The sequence below is a fragment of the Haematobia irritans genome, chromosome 4 (assembly GCF_050003625.1).
Source record: "Haematobia irritans isolate KBUSLIRL chromosome 4, ASM5000362v1, whole genome shotgun sequence".
NCBI lineage: Eukaryota > Metazoa > Arthropoda > Insecta > Diptera > Muscidae > Haematobia > Haematobia irritans.
The window spans coordinates 47,375,600-47,388,200 of NC_134400.1; the positions used below are offsets into that span (position 1 = coordinate 47,375,600).

Sequence of the window (12,601 nt, forward strand, 5' to 3'; positions counted from 1 at the left end):
GTGGAGTTAGCTTTATTGTGTAGTTCAAAGAAATGGGGCTTAATACTATTTTTGGTATGGTACAGGCAGTGAGGATGTGTAGGTGGCGTGCGTCGAGTCCCGTCGGTCCTCGGTGTTGGGTAGGCGGCTCACGAAATGCTGGCTGAGAGGGTGTGGCTGGGAAACGGCTGTTGGTTGGAGGACCACGTGGTTGGCGGCGTTGCGGAGTGTGAGTAGATGATGTACAACGGGCTCGAGTGAGCACGCACACCTCTAGTAGGGGACTGGGCAGGAATGTAGGTAGGTAGGGGCCCACGGACTGGATTGGTTACACACCTCTTGCTGTGGAAAAGGAAAGGATGAAGGGAAAGGGAGAGCACGTGGCTAGAGTGGTCGCACACCTCTAGCTATGGTATAGGGAAAGGATGAAAGGGTAGGGGAAACACGTGGCTAGAGTGATCGCACACTTCTAGCTATGGGGGGAGGATAGAGGAAATATAGGAGCGCGTGGCTAGAGTGGTCGCACACCTCTAGCTTAGGATAGGGAAGGAGGAGAAGTAGGAAAACATCGCTAGAGTGATCGCACATCTCTAGCTGTGGGATAGGAAAGGAGAAGTAGTAACACGTTACTAGGAGGAAAGGTTGGAGCACGCGGATAGAGTAGTCGCACACCTCTAGCTGTGGAGTAGAGAAAGGAGGAAAGGTAGGAGCACGTTGTTAGAAGAGCCTTGCAGCGTGGTCCTCGACTTGACCCAGGCTTTGCCCACAAAAGGACCACATCGTCACGCCCGCCCGACGCGCCACACAAGCTGGGTACCGAAGCCGATGGGGTTATTTATATATCATCGGACGACGAGACCGCGGTTGCTCCGCCATCCCGAGCTCCACAGCGGTTTCCTGACCCACCAGCAGCCCCGACGGCAAAATCGACTGGCAGGGTCACAGACAACAGCCGTTCTTACGCCACGGCACCTCACACCGAAGCATCTATGCACCATCTATCCCCAGTGACGTTGGTTCATCAGAGTAGCGACAGTTTATTCTCGATAGACGAACTGTTGGACTACAATGAATTATTGGACTATAAAGAACAATTTGGCTACGTCGATTTGCCCCTTACACCCCGCGAATACCAGCCCATGCCCAGACAACGCCGTCGAGGACGAATGCTCGACTAGAGGCCACCAGACGGGCACGCTCGACAATCGAGATCCAAAGTGTGGTCATCATTCCGCCACCACCCAACGAAGAGCCCGAGGTGTCATTTGAATCCAGATTGGATCTCGACGAAGACACCCGTAGGGCATTAAAGCCGCACATTCGGGACGCCATAAGGAAACATGTACCCCACACGCAGCACAAACGTTTGGCCGTGGTAAACAACCAATGCTACCGGATTACGATTGGACGTCGTGGCCAGATCATCGTCACCCTGGCAGCACCTAAATGAAGACGATCCATTGGGAGGAGGCAGTGTGACGCCGAAAGTCACCACATCCTGTTTCTTTTTTTCTTTCTTTTATTTTATCTGAATTTGATTTATTTTGTTTTTATATGACAATTTGAATTTAATTGTTCTGTTCTATTATATAATTATTGAATTAAAGTTATTTTATTTTTAATTGAAAAAAAACGATGAATTATTAGATTTTAAGTTAATATCTTAGAGTAAGTAATTAATGTAAACAAGTTGCCGTTAGAAACCAACAACATAACAGGTGACCATTACCTATTACGCACGGATGAAGGGTATAAAAGGCAGGCAGTATGTGAGCTCGAGGGAGTCAATCAACAGCAGCGAAGGAGAGGTAACATCAACGAGGTAAGTAAGCACTGCAGTAGATATTCGGAATTTGTAGGCTAATTCATAGAGTGAAGGTAGTAATAATTCAGCTACCTTTCCTCCTTTCTCTACTGCACAGCTAGAGGTGTGCGACCACTCTACCCACGTGCCCCAACCTTTCCTCCTAGTCACGTGTTCCTACTTCTCCCTCCTCCTTTTCTATCCCACAACTAGAGGTGTGCGACCACTCTAGCCACGTGTTCCTACTTCTTCCTTCTCCTTTACTATCCCACAACTAGAGGTGTGCGACCACTCTAGCCACGTGTTCCTACTTTTCCTCCTTCCCTATCCTATAGCTAGAGGTGTACGACCACTCTAGCCACGTGTTCGCCCTGCCATGTCATCCTTTCCCTATACCATAGCTAGAGGTGTGCGACCACTCTAGCCACGTGTTCTCCCTTTCCCTTCATCCTTTCCTTTTCCACAGCAAGAGGTGTGTAACGAATCCAGTCCGTGTGCCCCTACCTACCTACATTCCTGCCCAGTCCCCGACTAGAGGTGTGCGTGATCACTCTAGCCTGTTGTACCTCATCTACTCACACTCCGCAACGCCGCCAACCACGTAGTCCTCCAAGCAACAGCCGTTTCCCAGCCAAACCCTCTCAGCCAGCATTCCGTCAGCCGCCTAACCAACACCGAGGACCGACGGGTATCGTGGCACACCACATACACATCCTCACTGCCTCTACCATACCAAAAATACTATTAAGCCCAATTTGTCTAAACTGCACAATAAAGCTAACTACACTGAAAACAGAAAACTTAGTCTTCTTCTTACCTCTGTACCATAAATAAGTATTTTCTGAGACGTACCCCGGCCCGAGAGTCTTACCTCAGCCAGTAGTGGGAAAAGCCGTCGTTACAGTTGTACATTAAAAAGGCGGGTAAGGGGAAGTATCCTTAACCAACCAAATATCGAAAAAAGTAACGGATTTTTGTCCTCCTCCCCACCATATATAAAAATATGAGGTACCCTATCTCACAGCCTCCCATCACGTCATTTGTAAATTTCAAGTAAATCGTTTAGATTTAAAAGTTTAGATTTTTCACTGTACTTCAAAAAAAATAAAAAATAAACGTCGACCAGACCAAATAAAAAGTCAGCTGGAGGTCATACAATGAACTATATTTATTATATTTAAATTTTGTAATGAACAAAAAGAAACTAAATAATATTTTCACAAACAAAGTTGCTCTCCCCCTTCGCTCTCTTCATCTTGTACAATAACAGGCATCACGAGTATTGGCTGCAATCCAATCTAGAAATTTACTGACACGAGTATAAACTCCAGGAGCATCGGGACTGGCACATCCATAACCAAAGGATACTACACCAGCCAAACGAAAGATATTACTCTCACGCACAATCAAAGGACCACCACTATCTCCCTGGAAATATAGTAAAGCAAAAATACCAACATTACTTCGTTTATGCCATCCCATCGATGTACAAACCTGACAAGCATCTTTGCCACCCTCTAGATAACCAGCACATAACATGGTATCCACAATCATGGATTTATACGATGTAGCCTTACATTGGGCATTTGTGATTACGGGCACAACAACTTCACGCAAATAACTTGAAGATGAGCCACCATCCGAAGTTAAACCCCAACCTGCCACGATAGCTGACTTAAAATCGAAATTATGATTTGCTCCAACAGGCAAACACACAGGTCTAATAGGATCTTTTAATGGAACTGGTTGATCTAATTTCAATAGGGCTATATCATTTTGCAATGTTGTTGTACTATATTGACGATGCATATTCACAGCAACAACACGACGTACAATACCCTCGGAGGCAGCATTTTTATCCAATTGCAGCAGGCGTATTGTGATGCCTTTCATATCCATGCCATGGGTACAGTGGGCTGCCGTTAGGGCATAACGATCATTGATTAGTGTGGCACCACAAAATTGAAAGGAACCACGTAACATTTGGGCAATCCATGGATATTTATTGGTACGCACTTTAGTGCCACCCACAATGCGATTTACATTGGGTATACCACAGTCTAGATGGATTGGAGAATGGAAGGAAAAAATCTTACATTGTGTTTATAATGTGGACAATTTTAAGGAAATCTTGTTTTCGACACAGAAATAGACCTATTCGAAAGTGATGAAACACAGCTATGATATTGAATTTTGGTCGGCAATGTCAAATCTGTTTACAACTGTCAAAACAAATATATCTGCACTACAATATTAACGACCACTTACATGTTTATCCAAAAATAGATAAAAGTTAGAGATGTTTTATCCACCTACTAAAGAGTTTTAGGAGACGCATTCGTAGCTTAACATACAGCTTAACTATCTACACAAATATTGTGTTAGAGCATGATTACATATCGACTTCCTAGGTGTATTCAGAACTTAATCTTCAATTGCAAATTTTGGTTTTTATTGCCTACACTTTTATTCTGACTGCCCCAGCAGAAAATATTGCATCCCCGAATGCTATAGTGTAAGGGAAACTATCATGGCATTAGCTTACACAGTTGCTTCCATCATGCATGTTTCTTGTGGGCGATGTCCCACTAAAGTGCGATACAATCCCTATTAACATACGCAACTGCCAATCGGAAGCAATATGGATGGACAAATACTTCTTTGTCCTACATTAAAACTATTATCATGCATGCCGTATGCAATAAATTATTGCACAAAAGTAAGTTAAAATCGTAAAATTTTGTAAAGAAAGTTCTCGTATTGAACTATTCAAGACATATACTAGATATTTATTTATTTATGTATTTATTTTATTGAACATATCTAATACAAAAAGCTATTGACCTCATTATAAATTATGTTCGAAGACATAATGTGATCGATAACACATTTATTGATATTTTTACTTGTTGCCGACAATTCTCGGCGTTTGGCCACACTTTAAGATTCTTTACAAATGCAGACATTCCGTATGTATGAACGGCGCATTATTCCCAAATTTTGAATAAATATTCTGTTAGAACACGACTACACATGATAAACCAGCTTTATCGATTTACAAGGCATAAGGCGCGTTCGCGGTTTGAACCACCACCTAGCGCCAACTTTGGACAAATATGATAAAACTTTTAGATTACTTCCAAACAAATATATGTCATCGTCTTTGGAGGAAAATTTTTCGTTTGGACACTGTTACCGACCGAATAATATTTTCATTGAAATACGCAAAAATATATATTACAATTTCTTATCGATTTACTAGCGAAATTTTTGCGGACGTCATAAATTTTTAGAAGGGAACCATCGTGGTGCAATGTTTAGTTCAAACCCAGTTACGACTAAACTCCCAAAAGTTTTTCAGCGGTGGGTTATCACCTCTCAGTAATACTGGTGTCATTTCTGAGTGTTTCAAAGCGTCTCTAAAGAGGTTTCACCGCAATGTGAAATATCGTTAGGAATCTGCCATAAAAAGGAAGTCCTTTGTTATTGAGGTAAACAGCACTCAGTTATAAGAAAAAAAGTTCACCACCGTGGTATCATAATCAGCTGAATAGTCTAAGTGAAACTGAAATATCGGGCTGCAACCTAACCTATACCTAATCATTAAAAACCTATCTTCGCGATATAAATTTTTCTTCATTATATTGGTTATGAATGTTGAATCTTTCTCACAGACTTACAAGTGAAATTTTCGCAGATATCGGCTTACACTTCTATCGAAAATTACGTATGCTTGCCAATATCCCGCTTGTCTATGGCATTTTTATGGTATTAATGAATTTTCCTAGAGAACATATCAAGAAACTGGATTGTGCCCCGAGTTATCTTGTTTTTTTGATCAGGAGTTTTTGCAGAAATATTGTGAGTATGACCTGTAGAGAGGCTTACAGCTCTGTGTGAACACCTTCCGAAGTGAGCATCCCACAAAAGCCTCATTGTCACTCATTTTTTTTTTGTTTTGATTTTAAAATTATTCTGTTCCTTCGATAAGCAACAGAGATGACTGAATTTGTCTGATATTAGTTGGGCCAAAACGAAGAAACAATTCATTGAATGTATGGTCATGTACAAATTCTATAAAGAACTTTATCATCGGCATTAAAACAATGTTCGCGCCGAATGCACAGGATTTTTTCGGAAATAATCGGGTGATGAGATGAGTAGCTTTGGCATGGATAACTTACACGGCGTAAGGTCAATTTCCAAATTATGGAAATTGATCTTGCTTACACCCAGAGAAGGAATATGATCACCTCAAACATGTTTCAAGAGCAAAATGTTATTTTTGTATGGTGACCATGTAACATGTTTGTCACTAAAATTGTATTTTCTCGTCAAATATAACCTACTTGCCGAAATCAGATACATGATTTCCGAGAAAATAACATGGTTGCGAAAACCATGTTACATGGTCACCACCCAAAAATAACATTTTGCTCTTGAAACATTATTGAGGTGATCATATTCCTTCTCTGGGTGTACATTTACATTTCCATCTATAAGGCAGAAGATTCTTTTAAATGTAAACGAATCTAATTTCATGGGATGTGTCAAAAAGTCCGCTAGCCTTTCAATGGAATCAACCCATTTCCTCAGTCCACCGTTTCCAACCCAGACTCCAGCAGAATCTCGTATATTTCCTGTAGTCTAATGACCATTAAAAATGTGGTAAAGTCGATTGGTCCACTTTCCGGCTTTTCAAAACTTGGAAATGTCGAGATTTTCTTTTTATAAATAAATTTTATCGTCTGAGAAATCAAAGATACACAGCGGAGAGCTAGAAACAGTCGAAAGAGTGTAAAGCAACAGAGAAAACTGCTGGCAAAAACAGCTAAAGACTGTGAGGCGTCTGTCGTTTTTTGGAATTCGCAAGTTGTGATCCTGGAAAAGGGTGAACCGATCACTTCTCTTGTTCTATGACAAAATACCTTACTTGGTGAAGACAAAAGTCCTCTTTCGCGGTAATAATGCACCGTCTCACAAGCCTTAGCTTATCGAACTTATCGTATCATCCTGATTTGATTTTAAATTGTAAAACTCCGGCCAAATTAGACGATTTAAATTACGAACCTAAAGTATTCTCTGGATGTGTTTTGATGTTTAATCAAAAAACACTACCTATCTTTCTCTTTACTATGATGAAAATATGATTTCCTTTATTCCTATAAAAAATCCTCAGGAAGTACTTACTACAGCTGGCACATTTATTTACAGCAAATGCCTTGCTATCACCTGCAAATGGAGATGTTGGGACCACCACTCCTTCACCCAAAATGGAACTTAAGATCTGTTGTTTATGTTCGGTCACCAAGTCATCAATAAAATCTCCCTGAACTCCTGGAGGTGGTCCAGATAGATTTGTAGAATTTTCAAGTAAAACTCTTGTCGGTACAGGATAGTCATAGCCTTGGAACTACAAAAAAACACAAAATCACTGTATTATCCCAATATCTGAGGCACTTGTTTATATTTTGAGTAAATCACTTTACCTTAGCCGTAGTTATATTTAAAAGGAGTAGTTGCCATATACACAAAAATAGAAAAAATAAATTCATGGTCTTTTCTTTTTTCTTTTAATTTCGATTCAAGCAAAAATTCTTAAGTTTTTTTCTTAATTTTATCTTCCGATACGTTTCACCTTTTTTTAATGTAAATTTTGTCAATGCTGCCCGCTTAATCGCGACGTTAATACTGCCAAAGAAAGTTTTGCGTTAAGGTTTCTTATATCGTTTTGTAGAAGATGTCGTTTTCGATATCAAGAAACAAAAAATTAAGACTCTCAAAGCTCTCAAGAGCCAAGCACAAGAATATAGATCTCCCTTAACACCCCTAAATCTACGGCTACATGATGAATAACTTGCCTGCCAACACAGTTGGATCAGTATCCACGCATGATTTCGCCTCTTTAAGAGATTCCCTTCCTTAGCAGAAAAAAATCCCAAATTGGTTTGTGAAGACTGTAACAGTGCCGAAACAATTCTTTAATCATCCATTTAGGAAAAAATGCTGCCGGCAATTAAATTGTACATTTTACGTTTTTTATAAAAAATTTTAACAACTTCTTTTTTGTTTGTTTGATTTTAATATTCTTTCATCTGGCGACTAGTGTTAAGTGGTGTTGTGGTTTGTTTTATCTTGTTTATGGTTAACTTTTTCTACACAATCTCTAGGGCGCTGTTCTTCATTCATTGCTATAGTGGGAAGATTTCCTAGTTTATTTGAAATTGTTTTATTGTTGTAATTCATATGGTCTCTATTTTTTGTTTTTATTCGTTTTGCTTTCAAATGTCGATTTCTGACATTTTGCATAATTTATTTGGTTATAAATGGTTTATTAAATATTTTAAAATGACATGGAGATAACAAGAACCTTTCATTTTTTAATGGAATTGACCTAAATCATAGATAAAAGGAGACATATGCTTAACTCTGTCTCTCCCTCCCTATCTCTCACTCTCTCTCTCTCTCTCTCGCTCTGTTTGACTCAAGCATATTGAAAGGGAATTGAAATGAAAAGTATATGGATTAAAAAACGAAAGACTTAGGAAACAAACTTGATGCAAAACCAAAGCGAAATACTACGTAATGAAGTAAAAAAATATGAAGATCGCCTTAATCGAAGCACATATTGTAACATACTGGCTACACACAAATGTAAACTGTTTTATGGGAAAATATACTCCAATTTTTGCGATTGGCAACGCGTTGTGACCTTTTTAACCACTTTTGGGTTTCTACTTTTACAGTTGGGTAGTTCGCAAACAAACCACTTCAATTGAACGGATCAACGGATCACAATGAACGAGCTGAACTAGTTCACATTAATCGTTCTTTTCGTTCACCATGTCAGTTTATCTCACTACGAACATAGGCGTTTGCTATTTTCTCAGTTTTCGGGTTCTTTAGCAATCGGTTATTTAAAAAAAAAAAAAAAAAAAAAAAAAAACAATGGTAGATTTTTTTAATATTTGGTAGATAGGTAGAATTCTTGATGATTTGGTAGATTTTACAAAAATTGTTATATAAAAAACTTTTGACAAAATTTTCTATAGAAATAAAATTTTGAAATAAATTGTTGGCAAATTTTTCTTTACAAATAAAATTTTGACCAAATTTTCTACAGAAATAAACTTTTCTACAGAAATAAATTTTTGACATAATTTTCTATAGAAGTCAAATGTTAACCAAATTTTCTATGGAAATAAAATTTTGGCAAAATTTTCTCTAGAAATAAAACTTAGACAAAAATTTTGAGAAATTTTCTACAGAAATACAATTTGACAAAATTTGCTATAGAAATAAAATTTAACATTTTCTATATAAATAAATTTTTGTATAGAAATAAATTGTTGACAAAATTTTCTATACAAATAAAATTTTGACCAAATTTTCTATAGAAATAAAATATATTTTCGTTTTGTTTGTTATTGGTGGTTTCTCTTCAACCATTATTGCTGTTTTTGATCTCAGCTTAAAACCATGCATTGACTAAACTACAAGTGTAGCTTAACCAACAGAGGCAAAGTATGCTTGTCAAATTTATTTGGGCAAAGCCCTATAGACTGCAAGATGGTTAGATGTACAGCTGTTTCGGAATTACCTTATTCCTCATCAGCATCCTCTACTTGCAGCAAAACTATCAACCAATTATCAGAATAAATTCGGGTAATTCACTCAACCCAAAGTGAACTACACTTTAACCTTCCGAAAAAAGGTTTTATAGTTGGCTACTGCCTAAACAAATTTGCAAGCATATCTCTTTTCCTTTGCCAAACTCAAATAATCGATTTGAATGTAGTTGGCTGGGTTTGTTTTTGAGCGCGCTTCCTCTATCTTCATTCGTTTTGTTTATTATTGTGGTTTCTCTTCAATCATTATTGTTGTTTTTGATCTCAGCTTAAAACCATGCATTGACTAAACTACAAGTGTAGCTTAACCAACAGAGGAAAAGTATTCAATTTTCTATAGAAATACAATTTTAACCAATTTTTTTTTTTTTATATTTTGGCAAAATTTTCTACACCGAAAGAATTTTCTTCGTAAAAAGAACGAACAATTTCGTTAAAAGTAGGAAATTTGTCATTGTTTTACAACCAAAGAAACTTTTCATTAAAAGTACGAAATATTTCGTACTTTTTACGAAGAAAAGTTCTTCCAAAATTTTCGTAGTTTGTAAGAAAAAAATTCGTACTTTTTTTATGAAAAATCTTCGTACTTTTTATGAAACAATTTCGTTCTTTTTATGAAAATGTTTCGTACTTTTTATGAAAAATTTTCGTAGTTTTTATGAAAAATGTTCGTACTTTTTATGAAAAATGTTCGTACTTTTTTCTGAAAAATGTTCGAACTTTTAGAAAAAAAATTTATAGTCGAAAGTGCATTTGGTTGTAGTTGCAAGTGTGAAAAATGACATCACTACTTTACATCTTAAGTTTTTGAATAATTTTTAGTTTTATTGCTTCACTTTTATTCATAGCGCGCTATCACCCAAATGAGAAGTAGCATAGACTTGCATAAAAAATAGAATAAAGGAATACACTCAAGCACATTATAAAAGACAATTTAATGCCGCGAACGGAAATTTTACAACTTCAATGAAACTTCTTCGTTATTTCAAAGAAAATGTTTCGTACTTTTTATGAAGAAATTTTAACGCAGAATGTTTCGTAAAATATTCGTAAAAACTTCTTCACAAAATTCATGAAATTTGAAGAAAGTTTCGTTAAAAGTACGAACTTTTTACGAAGAAAAGTTAATGTAGAATATTTCGTAGAAGTTTCGTATATTCGTAAAATGTTCTTCGTAAAATTGACGAAAATGAATGAAAATTTTGTTATTTTAATGAAGAATTCACGAAGAATAGTTAATGAAGAATTCTTCGTAAAATTAACGAAGAGAATTCTTTCGGTGTATAGAAGTAAAATTTTAACCAAATTTTCTATATTTTGGCAAAATTTTCTATAGAAATAAATTGTTGACAAAATTTTCTATACAAATAACATTTTGACCAATTTTTTTGTAGATATAAACTTTTGACAAAATGTTCTATAGAAATAAAATTTTGACCAAATTTTCTATAGAAATAAATTGTTGACAAAATTTTCGATAAAATAATATTTTGACTAAATAAATTTTGCAATTTTTTTTTTTGTTTGATAGATTTTTGGTAACATTTTCTCCAAATTTTGGTAGATTATTTTTGGCTCGAGTGGCAACCGTGCTTACTATATATCAGATCCTAGTTATGTTCCCTCATATATCTGTGATCAAAAGAGTTGAGGTAAGTTAAAATGCTTCCCCGTGTCAGACTTCCCCATAGCCTCAACCGCAAATCACTCTATCTACCTCACCAATATCTAGGTATGGGCATGTTGAAGCGGGTGAATGTTTGTTTCATGTATTTTTTTATATTTTTCCTGCAACCATATGAACACGATTACATCTAACTTCCTCATGAATCTCTCTGTAAAACTAGTTTCATCAGTTTGTCTAGCAACTTTCTGCCATTGCTACTTCAGTCTTTACCTCATTGCCTTCTACAAATGGCCTCTCAGCTATTTCTTCATCAACATCATCAGTATCATCAGGATCACTCAATGGGCGAGAGTTAATGGAATTTTTGAAAGATGAATTTCTTTTGATTTGTTCTTTGTCATGTTATTCTTAGGCCAAGCAATGAAAGGTAAATGTTCTATTGACCCAAATTTCATATCAACGAAGAAGATGAAGGCAAAGTTGTTTACGTGATATAATTATCTTATACAGTGGTAATGACCATCATTAGATTCATGTATCTGCAGTCTAGGTTGAAATCAAGTAGCATGAGTGTTTCGTTTTATAAAACACGTATAAAAATGTAAAACGTCAACAACGTTTCCTAATAGAGTCAGCATGAGATGCCCAGGCACAAATAAGAGAATGTGATCACAAATCTTTGTGATTTATATGTGTGCAATCTAATCCTACAAATTAATTTTATTTTATTATATTTTATGATATTTTTTATTTTATTTTCTTATATCTTATTTTGTTTTATTTTATTTTATTTTATTTTATTTTATTTTATTCATTAGTTACACTCAAATATGTGTAACTAATGAAGCCACCACAACTTAAAATCTAAAAAGTACGACAATATTTCTATGGCATCTAGAGATATAAAATAATATAATTCATTATACTCATATTCTTGTAATATTTTAAGGCGCGGTTACACTTGAAAAAGTAAATGTTTAAAAAATTATAAAAAGAAACAAAAATTACTCGACAACGATTGAAATTCAAAACGTAAAGGGTAGCACCTCAATCTCTGCTAAACAAGTACACAAACTCTAATCATGAAATTTGAATAGGGTCTTTACAAGTGTGCAAAAAACTCTTTAGGAAATATTTCAGAAATCAACCATGATAACATTCGCAGATACTCTAAACGATATAAGAAAATCGCAAAGAAAAAAATCACTAACAAAAGCCGGTTGGTTGCACGTAGTTGAAAAAAAAACGAACAAAATATTCAAGACAACGCCAGCTATAATGATGGTGCAACATGTAACACAAGACGTTTGTAGACCATTTCAGATAGAAACTAGATTACAGAAATGAAATTCCAGTATTTTGGATTGCACAAAAGAAAAAAATATGTGAAAAAAACATATACAGAAAACTGAATTGAAATTCCGACACATAGAAGAGAGGACGGAATAGACTATGCCGAATGGCAGTAAACTCAAAATGGTGTTTTATGGGGTTTTAACCCAAATTATCATTTTTGATATACTGATGTATGGGGTTTTAATCCTAAGAACTCATCGGGATATT

General features: G+C 36.2%; 2 protein-coding genes across 2 annotated transcripts in view; both read right to left on the bottom strand.

Moving 5' to 3' along the window:
• Positions 1 to 12,601, bottom strand: part of bbg (PDZ domain-containing protein big bang) — a 627,951-nt gene that overhangs the window by 563,923 nt on the left and 51,427 nt on the right. The window lies entirely within an intron of this gene.
• LOC142234377 (trypsin-1) lies at positions 2,937 to 7,469 on the bottom strand. The gene is made up of 4 exons (XM_075305503.1): positions 7,273 to 7,469; positions 6,974 to 7,196; positions 3,278 to 3,843; positions 2,937 to 3,211 (listed from the first exon to the last, which is right to left on the bottom strand). The coding sequence occupies exons 1-4, from the start codon at positions 7,336 to 7,338 to the stop codon at positions 3,035 to 3,037; spliced, it is 1,032 nt and encodes a 343-aa protein (XP_075161618.1). The 5' UTR covers positions 7,339 to 7,469; the 3' UTR covers positions 2,937 to 3,034.

Bases quoted from the DNA above. Each gene is read 5' to 3' on its own strand.
- LOC142234377 (XM_075305503.1), bottom strand. From the start codon at position 7,338: ATGAATTTATTTTTTCTATTTTTGTGTATATGGCAACTACTCCTTTTA. The intron at 7,197-7,272 runs GTAAAGTGATTT...GTTTTTTTGTAG, and splicing joins TAAATATAACTACGGCTAAG to TTCCAAGGCTATGACTATCC. The intron at 3,212-3,277 runs GTTTGTACATCG...CTATATTTCCAG, and splicing joins GTGGCAAAGATGCTTGTCAG to GGAGATAGTGGTGGTCCTTT.